Source organism: Ascidiella aspersa, chromosome 7, assembly GCF_963924565.1.
Source record: "Ascidiella aspersa chromosome 7, kaAscAspe10.2, whole genome shotgun sequence".
Lineage (NCBI taxonomy): Eukaryota > Metazoa > Chordata > Ascidiacea > Phlebobranchia > Ascidiidae > Ascidiella > Ascidiella aspersa.
In genome coordinates, this window is record NC_139453.1 from 18,719,092 (window position 1) to 18,739,362 (window position 20,271).

Genomic DNA, 20,271 nt, shown 5'->3' on the forward strand with positions numbered 1-20,271 from the left:
TTTAACTACTTTATAAACGACTTTTACAACCAGCCTTAAAAAACATGGCAATTAAACTCAAATGGCATATCTGGATTAAAAGATAAAAAAAACCTTTTGTTTAATCGTTTATAAAACAACAAAAATAATTTAAATATTCCACCGCAAATATAAAAAAGTCTTAAACACCGTTTTCAATAAATTATTGGGCCTACAGTGGTGATCGGGGTCGCGACCGCAACTTGTTTTTTTGTTAATTGAGTCCCACACGAGGGCATTTGGAGTGTAATAGATGTATTTCCTATAGTTTCATTTCAAAAATATGATAAACTTTAGCCGTTTATATTTTTTTATTTGTGAATAGGTGTTTTTTTTTCTGTTTCTAATATTAATGCGATGTTTTGTTTGCTAAATACTGTCCTTCAGCAAAACAGTTTCCACTCGTTCTAGAGCATTATAAGGTTTTTTGTAAGACAAACTAAAAAAAAATATTTTCTTTAATCTGTGCTTTTTAGGTAAAATATTTTCGGTTAAAACAAAGTTTGTCCGATAAAGCCTATGTTTATCACCAACTGTCGATCCAGCGGATGGAACACCATTATTTAAGATGACTGACGGTAATTTTACAACCAGTATTTGTTTATCAAACGATGTTGTAAAATATTTTTTCTACTTAAGTTGACTTATTAAGACTCTGTTATTCACCGTTAGTGTATCTATCGGCTATATCTGTGTGTATCGTATTTTGTATTATTGGTATGATGGAAACAGTACTGTTCTAAGTTGTATTGTCCAGAAAAGTTAGAAGAAGTTACCAAATTGGAAAACGACAAGGCAAATAAGTTTTCTAAACAAACAAGCAGTCATCAAACGGACGACAATGAAGTCCAAGAGTTGGTCGAAAGTTTCGGTGCGTACATATTTATCGTATTATATTTTACCTATGTTATTTATGTTAAACCCTGTACCAGTGTGCCTTAACAGAAGAGGCAGCTTAACTGGTGAACGCAAAGCTTTTTTAGCGACAGATGTTTATGCATATTATAGAAAATATGAATCCCCTGCCTAAAAAATTAAAATGTATTTGAAAATATAAGTAAGCTCTTTTATGAAATGTGATAATTAATCTCACTTTCACGACGTAATAATACTCAAAAGATACCAAGTGTGTTGCAGTGTTTCCTTTCATTTTTTACCCCTCGCTCAGGTGCCTATAATTTATCGCATGAGCCGAAAATTAGAGCCTGAAATCCCGAAATTCTTGAACGTAAAAGTGCCTAAACGGGCTCCGCGCAAGATCTTTTTTATTCTTCATTTCTTTCAGTCTTTTAACTTTAACCAAACGCCAACCACTGCTTTTTAACCCTTTTTAACGTCATGTAAATTTTCGGAATTCACCCAACTGGCAAATTCGAATTCCAACTAAGTTACAAGATGTAAAAAGTCTTATTTTGCATACTTCCGATTTTTAAAATTCCAAAATATTATCTAAACATATTTGGCTTGATTTGTCTACCGGTCGGACGCCGGGCGGGGATATTCACTGCAAAGGAGATGGTGCAATGTGCGCGAAGAAAGCGCTTTCTCAAGCAAGAGGTTTCGCGATACTTTTAAATGAGAAGCAAAGTCATTTTCCGCCGTTTAGTGTCGGGCTTAGAGTTGGCTTGAACATTACACAGGTCTTACAATTATTGCTACCACATGGGTCGTATCCTAAACATAATTTGATTCGGCTTTAGTAAACGGGTATTGCACAACAAACCTGCTCGACACTCGTGAAATGGTTTAGATTTTAGGCCAAAGCTTCATGGCTTCTTATAGAGTTCGCAAAATATCGCATTTATTGCAGCGGTTTGAACAGTAAGCAATTTTTATTTTTAACACGATGTTTATTACGTCATAAGGGGATTTGGTTCCGGGATTACGTATTATCTACATAATAAAAGAGAAAGTTTGTGAGATGTGTGTGTCGTGTGTGTGTGGCAACATGTTCGCCGAGTCATTTTACAATATATTTGTGTTACATCTCAATGGAAATGTTACGTCACACTCAATGCGATTTACAACATGCAAAAAAAATGTTACCAAGATTGTGTTTAAGCATATATCCCAAGCCCCAGCGTTAGTTAATTTAACATAGGTATATTTAGAAGTTTTTGTGGACCCCCGGTTGAGAACCACTGTTATAAACTATGCTAACAAACGTGTGCAACGTTCCAAGTGAAGACTCAAGTTAACAATGCCAAATTTTGGCAGATTTCGCAAAATATCGCGTTTGTTGTCGCAGTACGTAAAAGATAGTCCAAGTTTAATTTACCTGCCGGGAAATAAAAAAATAAAACTAAGTACATTTCCTTCAGTAAAAAAGTAAAATTTTAATGTTTCCAACTAAGACTATTATGTTTAGGAACTTATTGATGCCTGTTTACGCGTAAAATTTAGGTAGAGTTCGCAAATTTACGAAGAATTGAATTTTTATTTCTAAGCCGTTTGTTAGCGTTAGTGATTAAGGCCAAAGCCTAATGCCAAGTGTTGTGCGTTATAGTTAACCGACTTCACATCACATGATTTGAAATTTCTATTTAGTGACACTTACTTCAAACGTTTAGGCATAAGCAAATTTGTTATGACATTTAAAAAAATATGTTTGCATTATTTATGTCATTTACGAGGATCTTACGAATAATCGGTAAATATTCTATTTAACCTGGGCAACGCCGGGTATTTCGTCTAGTTCCTAAATATAACGCAAGTCAAACAATTTGTGATACGACTAAAGTTTTACGTTTGTTAGTGATTGCCAGTCGAAGTATGTCACGGGTATTCGTTACGTAAGATATGTGGCATGATTAGCTAAGTATTTTGTGCAAGCCGGGTATTTAAACGTTCCATTTTAGAAACAAACAGCAACATTGCAATTTGGTTACGTGATAAATTGCAACAACCCACTTTTAAATCGCATATTATATGCGGCTTCAGAAAATTTACACAAGTATGGTACAACACGTATTAGTAATTATGAGGCAACAGCTTACTGGCCTTGGTTGAATTCAGAATTTTAGACTGTGCGCTTTCGCATCTTTCCTGTTTATAATGACATAAATTAAGGCTGGTAATTTAGATGACTTTTATGACACAGCATTGCTTTTAGGTTATAGATTAATTTTGCACTGTACCCTGTTAAAACAAATAAACATAGGAAAGTTTTAGTTTACAAAGACGAACAATTTTATTCCATGTTTTACAATTACGCAGACGATTGCTATAATTTATACCACGCTAGTCGATTCAATTCCAAACTGGCCGTACCCTATAAAATGTATAATTACGGAAAGTGTAGCGTTACATAGTCTAGGCAATAAGACATACCACGAGGATAGCAAATTTACACAGACATGTTACAACGTAATATGCAATAGCTGATGAAGAGCCTACGGCATGATGTTTTGTTTAATTTTGATTAACATCGCCGGTATAGTCGGTTACCAGCTAAATTTAGGTACTCAATTTAACCTGAGCAACTCCAGGTATTTCGTCTAGTAAAATATAAAATAAAAACATATTTTTTTCGGCCGTACGTAACTTGCATAAAACTCATTTGGGCATTTTTTGGTCGCACGAAGTACGAATAAAACTAACTTGGGAACTTTTTTCATCGCACGTAGCTCGAATAAAACTAATTTAAGGCACTTTTTTGGTCATTCGTAGCTCAAATAAATCAAATTTGGGCACATTTTTAGTCGCACGCAGCTGGAATAAACCTTTATATTTGTGCACTTTTATGGTTGTGCGTACCGGTAGGTCGAAAAACTCATTTGGGAACTTTTTTGGTTGTATGTATTTCAAACAGGGAGTCGAACCGTTTGACTTTTCCGGTTCAGGTTCGGTTCGGGTACAAGGATTTTTTCGGAATCCGGTTCAGTTCCGGTTTCGGTTCGGAGCAATTTAAAAGTTCCGGTTCAGCTCCGGTTCGACCATCGTTATTTCAAAACCGGTTCATAAAGTCCCGGTTCGGATACAATATAAGTTGCGTTAAATCTCAAAATGTGGGTCGATAAATTTAGAGAATAATCTTTGAATACTAAGTCATTCAATCAAAGTTACGTGACGTATTAAAAAAAACGGCAACTCTTATTGAAATATCTAAAAAAAGCAATGTTTTTTATTCAATATTTAAATTTATTCATAAAACTTTAAACATGGAATAACTTGACTTTTTAAAATACAATTTGTAACGTCATGCTGGAGTGAACCGCTTTTATTAACAGGTTCGGGTTCGGTTAAGGTTCATGTTCTTTCAAATTATTCGGTTCAGTTCCGGTTCGGCTCCTTAAAATCGTTCAAATAACGGTTCAGGTTCGGTTACGGTTTTGAAAAAATGACCCAAAACCGGTTCATAAAGTTCCGGTTCGGTTCCGGTTCGACTCGCTGATTTCAAATAAAACTCATTTGGGCACATTTTTGTACTTATCGTAGCTTGAACCAAACTCGTTATTCTTTTAACTGTACCACACTGTTCTTTCTAAACACAGATACTGATGATGCTTTTGGAGCGAAATTTATTTATCTTTTAGCCAAACAAACTGACTTTCGGTTTACTAAGTTTCTGTACATTTTCACCACTGTTATAAATAATATGTCCCAAATAAAATTGTATTCTTAAATAGTACGAATTTCAACACTTGGACGTGGAGTTTAAAATCATAGGATAAAATTAATAAAAAAAAAGGCGGATCCCCTGGGGGAACCGCAAAACGTTTTCAGGGTGTCCTCAAAAACTTGTAAATATACCTTTATTAAATTAAATAGCGCTGGGAAACATGCCTAATCACAATCTTGGTAAGTGATAAAATTTCATCGCAAAATGTTGTAAATCGCATTAAGTGTGACGTAACACTTTATTGTGATGTATAGGGAGATTACTTTTCGACATGTCAAATAAATTTGTAAAAATTTACACGTTATGTCAAAATTCGTCAAAATTACTTCAAGTCAAAATCGTTTACGAAATGCACAGACGTCGTTTACCAAATTAAGAAACGCTGTAGTGAGCTGTTTGAAATTGTCGTTCAGTTTATTATACTATCGAATTAAGTTTTGAATTACATTGAAAAACATTTTTTGATGTTTTCCATCTTCATAAGAGGACTATACGGTATACGCAAGCCGACAGACTTAACCACCCAGGCCTGGTTAATCACAAAGTTCGTTATTGCTTCAGAAAGTTGTGTATCTCTGATTTCAACAAATGTATTGCACAGTATTTACTGCGTTTTTTGGTGGAAATTTGTAATTAATTTATATTTTAATAAATATGTTAGGTCTTTAATTTTTTGCAATTATTTTTACAATGTATTTTAACCAAACTGTTTGCTTAAAGATTTTCTAAAATACCTAACGTCTTGTTTTTCTTTGGCCTTTTAAAAGTTGTTTGTGCTTTTGACAAATATTAACTAACCATTTTAAAAAGATTTGTATAATCCTGAAAAAGTAATTGAATTGTAACCCACCGGTCGTCAGTAAACCATCAAAAAGAAATGACTGACGACGTCAAAACATTAATGCAGTACTTTTATGCAACAAGTATTTTTTAAATCGATGTATTTCCTAATACGTCAAAATTTTGTCAAAATGAATTATTTTTAGTTCAAAATGTGTCAAAATTTCTTACTTTTTAGGTCAAAAACTAATCGCCCTAGTGATGTAACAAAAATAGATTGTAAGACGGAGGGCAGCATTATTCACATTCGCAAAGATGACATGCGTTAAGTATTATCGAAACCACAAACACGCATTTCAAGATTTGCTTCGGAGATGCAGCAGCAGAAATCACATTAAAAACAACGTGTCATAAAGTAATGTGGTGTTGTCTGTTACTTTACTCAACATAAGGTGAATTAGACCAGTGGTTCTCAACCTTTTAAGCTTACGGACGGGTAAAATTTTAAAACAAATGTTGCGGACCGGTGGACCTCAAAATCAACCCAAAATGTAATTATGACAAAAGTATGCTACTTAGAAGCAAACAATGCAAACTTTAATTTATTGAGCAATTTGCTGCTGTCTTTTTGATATCATACGTGTTATACGTGGTTCTACTGAAGTTTTTTTACCTGTGAAGTTCTAAATTTGATGAACAAGCCTTTTACATCTTGCATTTTGCAATCAAAATATTAAATGGTAATATATTTGGCGGACCGGCAGGAAAGTTGTCGCGGACCGGCGGTTGAGAACCACTGAACTAGACAGATATAATGAATTATTAAAAGAAGTAAACACAGACATTTTTACACCAGAAAAATGTAAGGGGTCCGCGACTATTTGAAAGCATCAGAAACAAAAAAGATTGAGAACCACTGGTCCATACCCTATTGAAAGGCCGATCCAAAAACTATAACAAAAGGGAGCTTTTGAAACAATAAGCATGCGCAATAGTTTTGGCATTGAAACCATTGAAAAGGCATGATGAGTCAGATTAATTATTTTTTGAATGTATAAACTTTCGTTTTTAGGAAAATGCAAATGGTTTAACGCTGATAAAGGTTTTGGATTTATCACTTTGCTTCAAAACAAAGAAGACGAAAAGGAAGAGCAAGATATAGATGTATTCGTATACCAGGCAAGTCTTTCCGATTTCAAACAACTATACGTTTATCAAGGTATAATGGCAAACAAGCCAGAATGCTCTGTTAATATTGATTCGGTAATGTCACAAATTATTTTGACGAAATGCAACGATAAATTTCCTACTTTTTCAGTCAGTTATTAAAATGAATGGGTTTCGGAGTCTGCGCGAAGGGGAACACGTCAAGTTGTGGTTTAGAAAGTCGTCGCAAGGCTGGGAAGCCACGAATGTATGCGGGCCTGATGGAGCTGACTGTGTAGGATGTGAACGAAAGCATAAACGAAGAAAAAGACCAGACAGGCAAGTTATATACCTAATCTAGACAGACTATTCCTTATACCAGTGTTTTCGACCTTTTTTGCGTCACGGAACACTAAAGGCAATAAACTATTGATCTTTCACGTAACACTGGTTAGAAATCACTGCCTTACACGTTACTATTTTATAAAAATAAAATTGTACATAGATGCTACAATTGTGACGAAGTAGGACACCATGCAAAAGAATGCAAGTTTCCCCCTTTGCCTAAACGGTGCCATCACTGCAAATCCGTCGATCATTTGGTGCTAGATTGTCCTGGAAAAAAGGACCAACAGCTTTCGGAATCTAAAGAGGCAAATGACACAAACAAAGACGTATAATATGCCGAAAGAATTTCAAGCCTTATCCATGTCGTCTACCTCAGCCAAGGATTACCTCATTTTTAAAAAATAAACTCAAATATGTTTTGTTTGAGTTAAAAAGTTGCCCCATTGGGTATAGGTATACACTGATATTTTATTGATGATTTCTCAGGTAAACTGAATATTTTGTTGCGCTGTAAATTTACCGGTGTTATAATGATTTCTGTATGCTCCATTTTGCCAAGTTTTACTGTTGTTAATTTCATTTGGTGTATGTAACATTAGTTTTCAGAATAGCTCGTTTATTATTTCAGTTGCCATGAAAACTACATAAAACTACATAATGATGATAATAATAGCTATGTTAGAGCATATTCATCACAGAGCACCCTATAGCCTACCTGAAATTTATACATATTGGCCAAAAAATTACCCCTGCTTCAAATTCTTCCTTTTTTGTTAAAATTCCAAATGTTAGAAATTTAGCTGTTTCGAAAAATTATAGCATAAATTGAAGTGGGGTGAAACTTTGTCATGTAACATGAAATCAAAACAACTTCCACACATCAAAGAACTCGATTAAAAAATTACGACTCAAGACAAGTTGGGACTCAAGTTATCAATAATTTTGTAGTAATGTTAATTTTCATGACATACAAAAATTTTGGCGTGGCTTCATAATTTTCAAACCCTAGCTTCATGACATGATTTCATATTTTATCGTATTTGAAAATAACACCTCAATTTTTTACTTTTTCCCTAAAAGGTTGCCGTTTTTATTTTGTTTACTGCATGCTCAGGTTTTATTTGTCGTTTGCTTGGTCCAATGCAAATTGCGTTGCAATATAACATAGCCACATCCATGTCAATCGATGATGCGTAACACCTTAGTGTTACAGGTTAAAACACCGAATGTTCATAGTCAGTGACGGGTCCAGTGTTGGGTACGAGTGCCTGTATTACTTGCATTAATGGAAAAAATATTTGGCTTTTAATTATAAGTTAGGATGTTTTATGACAATCTTTCAATTATAGCCTAACTGAGTTTATTCGCCTTTGAATTTCCGATAACCCAAACAATGTAGGCCTAAAACGATAAAATTTGAGGCGCTTTCGAAAATTTTTCAGTATTTATTGTTATTATTGGCTAGCGCCTTGTTAATTCAAGACTCTCCTCAAAAATATAATGCGTATTTTTTCGCGACAATACCATTAGGTTTTTTTTGCAATGTCGCCAATCTATCATAATTTATACCTAATACTTCTTTCAACTTGAAAGTTATTCAAGATAAACGCACTATATATATTTTGCACCTGGCGTCAACTTTTAACTTAATGGTTTAGATAGAGCTATGGTCAATAACAGGGCTGCGGAGTCGGAGTCGGACTCGAGACTCGACAGAGTCGGTTTGTTTTGCTGAAGTCGGACTCAGGACTCGAGAAAGACCGCGCAAAACTACCCGAGTCTAGAGTCCGACATGCGCATGCTCATTACAAATTTTGAAGCTGTTAAGGCGGAAAATGTAGGTTGTAAAAGTGTAATAGTAAATGGTGAAATATTTTTTAACCATAGCCTACAGCGGTTGGATCAATTATGACACCCATATGAGTGGATTGCAGAATATCCACCTTAATTTAGTTGCGTAAATGTGTAGTCGGAGCCGGGCTAGGGAGTCGACGCAAACTTACATTTGGCCGGAGTACGACTCGGGAGTTGGAAGTCGGACTCGGGTTATTTTTACCCGACTCCGCTGATGATCATTAGGCTACCCCGCTGATGATAAGTAGGCTACCCCTTTACTTATCAGCTTTCACTATTTCCTTTAGGTCGAATTTCAGCTGCACATTTCTACCGGAAACAGGAAGTTTGTTCAGATTACTAATATCATGACATCACGTTATGACGTAAATTTGTTACGCCATCTCTGAAAATGTTCATGGCCCCTAAATAAAAATCCTGGACCAGCCTTTGCTATTGACATCTCACATGCTTGCAGGCATGGTCAATTGTAATATTTGTGTTTTTTTCGATTTATACATTCTTTGTAATATGGCCAATATATCGCAAGTAACACATCGGCAATTTAAACTTTAAAGCCCCAAAAAGAAAAAAAAGAACCATTGTAAGTTTTGTATACGAATTTTTCACTTATTTCAACCTTGAGATGTTAGGTCAACACCCCCACAGCTTTATAAATGTCAATATATAAATCAATTTCTTTAAATTCGACTTGAGATGTTCAATCGTCATGCGGCTCACGGTAAACAAATAATTGCCTACCCCGCTCCTGTTATATTGACAAGCTTATGGTTTTTAACGTCATAACAATATTTTTTCTAGGCAAATTTTGAAAGAATCCCTGGGACCTTTCCCGATATGAATCAGCAAAAAAGCCTTCTGTTGCAATAAGTCCGACGTGTTTGCCATTTTTACTTGATTAACTGACCTGTTGTTCTGACAGTGACACGTTTCGCTTGCCAACTCACAGTACACTTTTACGTACATATTCATGCTGTACAATTTAACTAATCAAATAAATTGTTAAAAACAAAAAAAATATCTTTCGTAAAGAATAAAAATAAAATATCTTGTCCAACGTTTATACTTTTGTAATGTTATAAGAAGTTAATAACCTAAAAACAACCCAAAACAGAATAGTCCTATACAATACAGAATAGCTCAAATCACGTGACCGGTGTGCAGTGCGTTGCAAATTTGCCTGAGTAGGAATTGCGGCCAAACAGTTTTTTAATGACAACCATGGGTCGGGTAGTTTGTTTTTGTATGTTTTTACAAGTAACTCTTGCAGCTCTACAGCTAGAAAAGGATTACATTACCATTGGTTCAACAGTTAAATTGGTAAACCAAGCATACCAAGTTCGACTTCATTCACACGATGTGAAGTATGGAACAGGTGGGTTGTGACTTTATAATCGCGGCTGGCAGGTCTACAACATATGTTCTATCTATGTCTGAAAATTGATCACTTTTTTTTAAATTCCCTAATTGTATATGTTTAAATGAGGATATTTTCAGTTTGTTTTGTGAAGGGGCGTTTTTTGCCCCGCAATGGTATCGAAATTCGAAGTACAGTACCTGATCCATTTTCCATATGGTGACGTGAAGTTCGAAATATAAAGTTCGGTACACAGCTATATAATTAATTTGCAACTTAGAAGTAAATTAGGCGCTGGTCTAGAATCCTACCACAACGAAACATTATTTGGGTTAGGGTTAGCGTTTGGGTTAGGGTGGCTCAAGTATTATTATTAAATAAAGAATATAATAATACTTGACCCACCCACACCCAAACGGTACCTCGCACCCTAACTCAAATTCTGTGCATTGATTTTATAACTGTGGTAGGATTCTAGACCAGCGCCGTAAATTATTGTAATAGTCGCAAAAAATTTTCGGTTTATTTGGTTGAATTGGCTAAACTGTAATTCAGGAGGCTTTTCTCATTGGGCACACAACAAACTGGTCGTGCTGAACGTATCGATTTTTATCAAGCTGATTTCGAGAAACGTGTTGTAGTTGTAAGGCTGCATAAAACCACATAACAACGTCGCCCCTGAAGCAAAAATTTAACCATTGTATTATCTTTTAAAAGGTGTGATGACACGTAATTAGGGATGTTCAAAGTAGAATACCAAGGTATTCTAGAATAATAGGTTTTGAATCTAGAATAACGAATCCAGAATATCGAATCCTAGTATAATTTTATTAAATTATTTAACCTCGAATTTGTTTGGGGAAGGGATTTTGTGCTAACATGTGTACATTATAATAAAAAAAATCTCCCATATGTTTAACATTCTTAACAACTGTCATTTGAAGCAGTTGTGTAAACTGTAATATGTCCACTGTCCAGGTTGTTGCCAAAACTTATATTTTTGCCAATAGTGAGTACAATGCAACAACGAACACAGAACTCTTTAGCAATTCGGCCCTGTTTTTAAAGCATTGTTGGGTTTTTGTGCTTCTTTTTTTGACTAAAATGATCTGTTATGCAGTCAAATAATGTACTGCAAAGAATAAGTTACTATTGACATAACGAATACTTGACAATTACGCTGTGCATTACTGTATAACCTCGCTGAATATTGGCCTAAAGTTGACCTTGAGTAACCGTATAGCGCATTTGGTTACATCCAGCACCTCTTACAACGTAATGTTACGTTTGCAACTTAACGCGTTTGGGGAAATTGGGAACTCCCCACCTGAAATTGCACGTTAGTCGCTTGCCCAATAATGCTTGATTGACACCTAATTATTAGACGAACGTTATCGCGAGACGCAGTAATTGGTCGCCCGAAAAAACGGTGACGCTACACTAACTGGTTACATTTAGCAATCACTATAAATTGGTCGCCGCGGCGACAGGCAACTTACCACACACGTTTGTACAATTAGGCGCGACGGTCGGCGGTAAAACGTTAAATCTCATCTGGATTAGAATCCAAGGATTCGATATTCTACTTTGAACATCCCTACACGTAATACAACGGCAATATTGCAAAAACATTATAGATTCGCTTCGCACAAAAAGAAGTCCCACTGTTGATAGTCTGTTATCATTACATATAATATGTATAAAATCTTGGAAAGGGGGATAACATTTGTCGTTTATCTATAAGTTCGCTAAACTATAATTTGAATAGGGCCGTTATACCTTCGATGATATGTGTATTTCTAATAGACAAAAAACATGCAATGGTACTCAGAGAGACTTTGTGCCAAAAAAGTTGTCAATGAAACAGTAAAAAACAACAGAACAAATAAGAAGATTGGTACATGGCAACAAATTTTGCAGTTTCAATGTTAAAGTTGTGCAAAAAACAGAGTTTGTGTATTTGTAGGAGTGGTGGCCAACCCAATTGTACAACTTAAATCGTATGTTAACAACTTACCCTTCAAGTGTCCAACTTATGTGCACAACTTACAACTATACCATATTGTTCTGACCATGGGCGCCGAACTTTCGAAATCCCAGGGTGTTTTTTTAACCAGTCCTTAAAAAGGGGATTCCCGAAATTTCAACTTAAGGCATTCCCCTGTTTTCCGTCAGACGTTAATGAATAATCACGTCATAAAATAGTGACTGGAATGACGTCATAAATATATAACCAGACACATCCAATTACCTTTAAGACGCAAAGCGAACTCGTGCTTTGAAACAGCTTAGTGTGCAATCGTTAACTTCAGGCGAAAAACTAAACCAAGACGGAGAACATGTGTGATTGATTTTGATAGAATCATGTTTTGATTATCAGCAGCGCCGTTTCATATACGGGACCACGCTATATTACAAGCACGTCTTTCGCCACCCTGAACCCCTAGACGGCCCTTAATACGCCACCGCTCATTACCAACAAAACGTAGCAGGTCTCGCTAACCGATTTTGCTAGTGTTTGCTTTGTCCTGTATTAAAATGATGAAGGACGAAGGTTAATACCAATCTACTTTGAGCAGTGTTTGTAACTTATTATCCGCCATAGCATATACAACATGTGCAGAAGGAGTTAGTGAAGCGAGGGAAAATTTTTTGCGCCATAACGATATTAAAAAGTAAAGAGACTTGTGCCAGAGAAGTCGGCGTTATTAAACAAGGTTTTTATATGTGTTTGGCGAAAAGCTTATGTTCGGAATATTACCTTTATTTATCGATTTTAGTGACCAAACGTCTCAGCATATTTAACATTATGAATTGTGACGCCAGACGAAGCACTGTGTTATACGACGTTTAAAAGTTAGGAACTAGAACACTTGTCTATTTCAGCCTCAGTAATTGGCTTGACGCATCTTTTATCACAGAAAATTTTTCACCGAACACAAATTTCTTATCAGCTTTAGTTTAACCTACGTTAGCGCAACCTGGTATTTCATATTTTCAGCGCCACTTCGGTTTAGTATTAGGTGCAAACGAACACTTTTGCAGAAGGTACTTTTCCCCATGTAATTCAGGAAAGTCAAGCATACTATTAGAGAACCACGATTGTGCTGTACGTTGCGCTAGCAGTAATATAGTGTTTACAGAGATGGAGTTGCACACTAATTGCACACGAAACTTGGGCAAATTCCAGGGCGTTTTGACGCTCTGCACACACGAATAAACACCAAACAAACTAATGAAATCACTACAAAAAGTTAAATATTAAATTATAGAAAAAACGGTATATAGCTATTGGCAAACATTATTTTCGGCAAACTGGATAAATTACATTGGTGGTTGACTAAAATCGTCATTTGAGAGGTCTGTTATAAGATAATTTGTATTTCAAAAATATAGTCACATGTCATAGCAAAGGAACTTTAGGATAGATAGAAGTCCTCAAACAAGATAAATAAAATACATAATCAAAGATTATCTTTCATTAACTTTGTAAAGTTACTCAGAATTCTAATTTGGGGGGTTGTCTGGTGCCCCGCCCATGTGCAAAATGTAGGTCTACATCAACTGTTCCAGATTGTTCTAAGTAAATATAGTTTAAATCTGATATTTTATTGAAGCCTACATAACACAAAATTGATATCCCAAACTCAATATCACAAAATCATAATGCATTATTTTTAATTACTTAACTGCACATACTCATTTTATGTAACATTTAAGATAGTGTTTTATTTAAATTCAGTTTTCTTATTTTTCTAAATTTTTTGTCGTAGTAAATTTTGTTATATGAAATTATTGCATAATATTCTTGTATTAAATATCTGATTTTATTGTTATGAATTCATAACATACTATCTTGAATAATGACGTTTAACCATCCTAGTTACTATACCAGTAAGTACTGTAATTGCATAAATGTATTTAAAGATCTTCAGCTTTATTGGAAAATAAATAGGTCCACATTCAATTTGTTTTATCTGGAAATTCTATAATAATTAAATTTGCCTAATTTACCAAATTTATTGGTTAAAACAATTGGATTGCACAAATAACTTCCAGCTTCGACACCTGATGTCTTGATAAATTGCAAGAAACTTACAAGCTTCTTTGAAGGTGTTTCCCTATGGAAAAGTTGACTATTTTGTTGATCTTTGAATATATTTCTACAGGAAGTGGTCAGCAATCTGTTACTGGAATGAATGCACAAGATGACGCCAACAGTTATTGGCAGATAAGAAGCCCTTCAAATGCAAAACTTTCTAGGGGAACCCCAATAAAGTGTGGCCAATCGATTAGATTAATGCACCTCAATACACAAGCAAACTTACACAGCCATCATTTTAAAGCTCCAATGTCAAGTGACCAGGTAAGCTAAAAATGGATGTCACAATCTCAGAGAAATGATTGCACAAAAATCTAAAGCAGACTATTCTGACTCCCTAAACTTAACAAATAGCTGTTACCACTGACTAATGCTGGTTGGTTATATAAGCCAGAAGTCTTGTTAAAAAAGGCCCAAGCCTCAAAATTATTGCAACAGAAGTTCTCTTGTTAAATTATTACTGGAAAGTTGCCAGGAACTTAAACTACGTACGGACAGAAAAGTGCCCAAATTAGTTTTATTCGAGCTACGTACGGAACAAAAAGTGCCCAAATCAGTTTTATTTAAGCTACGTACGGACAGAAAAGTGCCCAAATTAGTTTTATCCGAGCTACGTACGGACAGAAAAGTCCCTAAATTTTTTTTATTTGAGCTACGTTTGGACAAAAAAATTGCCCAAATTAGTTTTATTTAAGCTACATACAACCAAAAAAGTGCCCAAATTAGTTTTATTTGAGCTCTGTACGGAACAAAAAAGTGCCCAAATAAGTTTTATTCGAGCTACGTACGACCAAAAAAGTGCCCAAATTAGTTTTATTCGAGCTACGTACCGAACAAAAAGTGCTCAAATAAGTTTTATTGGAGCTACGTACAACCAAAAAAGTGCCAAAATTAGTTTTATTCGAGCTGTGTACAGAACAAAAAGTGCACAAATTTTCTATGTACGACCAAAAAGTGCCTAAATGAGTTTTATTTGAGTTACGTACGGAACAAATAGTGCCCAAATCAGTTTTATTTAAGCTACGTACGGACAGAAAAGTGCCCAAATTAGTTTTATTTAAGCTACGTACGACCAAAAAAGTGCCCAAATTAGTTTTATTTGAGCTACGTACGGAACAAAAAAAGTGCCCAAATAAGTTTTATTCGAGCTACGTACAGACAAAAATGTGCCCAAATAAGTTTTATTCGAGCTACGTATGGAACAAAAAGTGCCCAAATTAGTTTTATTCGAGCTACGTACGGATAAAAAAGTGCACAAATTAGTTTTATTCGAGCTGCGTACAGAACAAAAAGTGCCCAAATTAGTTTTATTTGAGCTACGTATGACCAAAAAAGTGTCCTAATTAGTTTTCTTTAAGATATACGTGCAACAAAAGTGGTTCTTAACTAGGGAAGGCGCTCACACCCAAATAGAGCGCCGACAAATTCTCAGGGCGTCGCAAGTTCTGCTATAAATATTTTATATTTTGTGCAGTTATTTTTATGGTTACATGTTACTGGTGTGATTTCTGCCTATATTCGGTGTCTTATGCTTTACTTTGAAATTACACGCAGGTGTAGTTTCAGCCGATCTGTTAGAAATTAGTGCAGTTTTATGCAAAAAGTCTACAACAATTAAGGCATCCAAAGGAAGAAGAGACGACTTTTAGACCTAGAGGTAGTGGCAATTTGCACTAATTGGATCTTTAGGTAAACTTCGGCAGATATAAATAAAAAATATTGGCTGAAAACTCACAAAAAACTATGAGATAGATTTAATAATACTTGACCCACCCGAACCCAAACGATAACCAGTTCCCTAACTCAAATAATGTGTGTTGATTGAATAATGATTTAAACGCTGGGAAAAAGCCCAAACTCGGGTGGGCATAAGATAAAAAAATAATTTTCGTATTGGGACCGAAAGCGTTTATATAATTATTAAATCAACGCACATTATTTGGGTTAGGGTGCTTGTTGGCGTTTGGGCTGGGCTGACCGGTATTATTAAATTAATCTTCTTAAGCAGATTTGTTAAGTCAAATTAGTACATTGTCCAAGACTTTAAAGTCTAAAAGTCAGTATGGCAGAAAGCTGGCGACTTGGAGACTATGTCGGCCGAAGAATCAGCCAGAAAACCGAAGAAAATGGTGCAAAAAATTCTGAGTTAAAAAAACATTTAAAAAAATTTTTTTTTAATTTTTCAATTTTTTGAAATTCTTTTTTCCAAGATTCATTTTACAAAATACCTTGTGGTTGTTTCCACAAATATTTACCCACGTCTATTTTTTTAAATCAGTAATATGTCATAAAAAATTTCACACTACAATCGGCAAAAATTAATTTTATTATGCCATTTTGACAAAAGTCACGGTAGTGTGAAGCACGTTGTTTAGTAAGAAAAAGCCAGTATAAGGCATATATAGATTGTTTATTATTTTAAAAAGTACACAATTTTGATCATAGAATTGTTATGTGTTGGCAGTTTTACTTTGATACTCCTATTTTGAGTTGAATTCCTGTACATTGAGTTAAATTCCCCCTTCCTGTTAAATGTACAGGTATAACATTCGCATAGGCATATTGAGGATGTACCAGGCTATGCTTCTCCATCTAAGGCCTAAAGTATATTTTTTGTTGTTTTAATTACACAAACGCAAAAAATTTCCACGCTTCGTGAGAACTTTAGCCTGGTTTTGCTGGGTCTTTGTTTTCAACAAATCTATATATCCCAAAGGTAATATGCATACTATGCGCCATGTTGCACTGTGACAAATTTCTGTTTAAGACTGTGACAATTTCTGTTCAATTTTATTATAAATGTCATTATTTCGAGTAATATAAATTGGAAATTTTTCCAAAGAATATTTTTTCTTACTTTTTAATCTGTTTTTTTGCTGCATGTTTTCACACAACTTCCCCGGAAAACAGCTTATCTATGTAACAGGAGTAAGAAGAGCAGACATGTGCACCCCCAGACCCCAGATTGTACCTTCACATGTCCCTTATGTATTTGTTAATGACAAGGCGCAAAGTTTATTATTTTATTTACTTATTAATAGACTTGTTTATTGCCAAAACATGGCAAGGTTCATACATTCCTTGGGCGAACACACCATTTAAGTTTAGGGGCGCAACCAAAAACCGAAGAATTTAGGCCAAAAATGCTTGTCACCAGAAGGCTGGCAAGATTCTGCCAGCCTGCTAAAAGTCAGACTTTTCCATCCTTTGGATGCCCTAATTGCCGTATACCTTTGCTTAGAACTGCACTAATTCCTGGCGGATCGGGTGGAAGTTTAGTAACTGTAAAATTTGGTTTGTGGTTTTGTGATTGACAAGTTTTTGAACTACTAATTTTGATTAGTTCTCGGTGTCTCTAAAAGGCTCACTTTACTCAGATTTAAATCTTTTACGGCGGATTTGAGCTTAGTTTGTCTAAACAAGGTAGTGCAGTTGACTGGAATCTAAGTTTTGCATAGAGGTTAGACACCACCAGGCCATGGTACTCAGTAACTGGAATTTTTTTGCGATACGCGCGAATCTTTCGTTTTACAAGTTTATTTTATTCCTAATTTGGAGATATTTTTAGCTCAAGGTATCTGTGTTTTGCACTGTATGTTTTGTTTTATAGGAAAGTACTTGCTTTATATAAAAAACCTCGCGTTGTAATAGCTTTAAACTTTTTTAAACAAAATTATTTCATTTCCCTGCAATATGCTTTTATTTGCAAAAAAAGAACTTTTTATGTTGTTTTTTAATGCTTAAAAGGTTAGGACTTTCCTAAGATAAAACTTTTAGGCTCATTTTTTTGGTAAAACAGTGTACAATGCAAATTACAATATACCCCAAAAAGCAAAGTTGCGTGTTGTGTCAACTAAAGGAGTAGGTTAAATTTATGTCAATACGAACAGGAAAGACGTGAAGGCCAATTTGTTTCTAATTAAAGTTATCACTTTAAAAAAATGCGTAACCCGTTTAAAAGTTAAAAATGCTTACTGCTAAAACCGCTGCCCTACGCGCTCGACCTTGCAATTCTCCAAATAAAGAGACTCATTTTTATGTCTGTGAGAAATTAATTAAGATTATAAGATTATTGCGACGCCTCTTGTGCTCTCCCGCGCAAGCATCCGTCCGACAAAGCAAGCAGATTATATAACTGAAAATAGTAAAGACAAAAAAAGGTCTCCCGCGTACCCAATTTGGGCACTTTTTTGTTGAAAATTTTGGGCACCTGCGCACATGGTAAAAAATTAGCGGGAACACTGCTGGCAATATTACTGGCCACCATGAATTTTGGTGCATCATTATTTGGGTCCTAATAGACTAATTTTGGTGTGTTGAGTCGAAAAATCACAAGAACATGTCTTCATGCTAAATTGGTTGCTTTTAAACATGATTCTTATGTTTTTTTGCTTTGCATGTGGATTTTGCTCTCAAAAGTAATTTAATAATGACTACTATATCACAACACTAGTAAGAAGTATTTCACAAAAAACACAAAGTGATGTTTCTCCAAGTGTACAACTATATTGAACAAAATAATTTTTGTTTTAGTTCTATATTTTCTTAAGGACCCATATTTTTTGCACTTATCCATAATAATTTTAATCAACCCCTGGTCCTCACTGCAAATACTAAAATACAGTATATTGTTTGTATTTCTTTTGTGTTAAATTTTGGTGTCTTTTTAACATTTATCCAATACAAATAGTGTGGGATAATTTGTCATGCTGAAATATTGTCAGTCTTCCACTAGATGAAATGTATGGCAATTTTGCAAATTATTTATATTGCCATAACTTGTTTCAAAATTGGTTACAGGAAGTCAGTTGTTTTGGTGAGGGCGGGGAAGGTGATCATTTGGATGACTGGGTTGTTATTTGCGATGGTACATTCTGGAAAAGAAGCGAAAAAGTAAAGTTTAAACATCAAGAAACAAACACGTTTTTAGGATGTACAGGTGTGTTTTTTTTTTTTGTTTAGTAAGTTCATTAAATATTTCAATTCCTACTAAAATTGAAATAAACACACATGTTTCATATTTTACTTCATCTGTTATTATAGAAAGGGGTAATAAGTAACTTTTAAATATATTACAAACAAAGCTTCACAATTTTAAAAGCTTTTGAGTTGACATAATTAGAAATTTATTTATATAATTCAGCAAAGGTATATGGCCGTCCAATTCATGGCCAACAAGAAGTGGTGTCATCACATGGAGACAAATCATCCTCTTCTGTTCAATGGAGAACCATGGAGGGTGTAATTCTAAGGCCTAGTGAGAATATAGGTGTGCAATAGTCCAAAAATCAATCTGAGTTTGTTGATGATACAAATGAAGCCTTGTTTCAAACCCTGTTTGAAAATCACATAAAAGCACTTGTGTATCATCTTTTGGACTATTTATTCAATATGTTCCACTGGGCTTTGCCTTTCAATTAAGTTGTATTTAAATCGTTTTTTTTTTATATATTGACCTTTGTTATAAGATTTGGTGAAACAATGACTCCTGTGGCGCTGTGCAACGTTTAAACAAGAATATATTTTGTTGTGTATTCAGTTGCAGTAACTGATTACTAAATATTGCTATTGAATTATGTTTTCACCATTTTAAATTCCGAAAAGTTTACACGTTTGAAGCTGGTTAGGATGGTTGTAAAAAAAAACAGTCTTCGTGATTAAAAGACAGACAAGACAGTAGACCGTTATTCAGGTAAAAGCTACAACAAACATCATATGAATGTAGCTTGCTTCTATAATTGTTGCATTATTGAAATTAAACAGTCTCTACACCAGCGGTTTCCAAACTGGGTTCCGCGGACCAACTGGGGTCCATACAGTAGTTTCACAGGGTCCACAAGGAGAATTAGTTTTAAGTTTTTCAACATTAGGCTTTAGCGAATGTTTTTAAACATTATCTGTCATCCTTATTAGTCTTTAGTTATGCTTTATTATTCGATAATATAGCTTGTTTTGTGATGTTACAAAACATTATAAAGCATATAGCTTATTATGCTGTACTACCTGTTACCAGAGAATCGCTCGTATTAGAAATAATCGTGACTG

The 20,271-nt window shown here is 34.8% G+C and overlaps 2 protein-coding genes across 2 annotated transcripts; both read left to right on the forward strand.

The window, feature by feature from the left end:
- The first annotated feature begins 586 nt into the window (after positions 1-586).
- LOC146138140 (protein lin-28 homolog A-like) lies at positions 587-7,245 on the forward strand. The gene is made up of 5 exons (XM_083394526.1): positions 587-596; positions 776-889; positions 6,492-6,602; positions 6,742-6,904; positions 7,071-7,245. Exons 1-5 carry the CDS (start codon positions 587-589, stop codon positions 7,243-7,245), a joined length of 573 nt encoding a protein of 190 aa, XP_083250652.1.
- A 2,672-nt stretch (positions 7,246-9,917) lies between these two features.
- Positions 9,918-19,760, forward strand: LOC146138141 (stromal cell-derived factor 2-like). Its single transcript, XM_083393601.1, has 4 exons — positions 9,918-10,142; positions 14,294-14,490; positions 19,027-19,165; positions 19,370-19,760. The coding sequence occupies exons 1-4, from the start codon at positions 9,980-9,982 to the stop codon at positions 19,504-19,506; spliced, it is 636 nt and encodes a 211-aa protein (XP_083249727.1). The 5' UTR covers positions 9,918-9,979; the 3' UTR covers positions 19,507-19,760.
- The last annotated feature ends 511 nt before the right edge of the window (positions 19,761-20,271 follow it).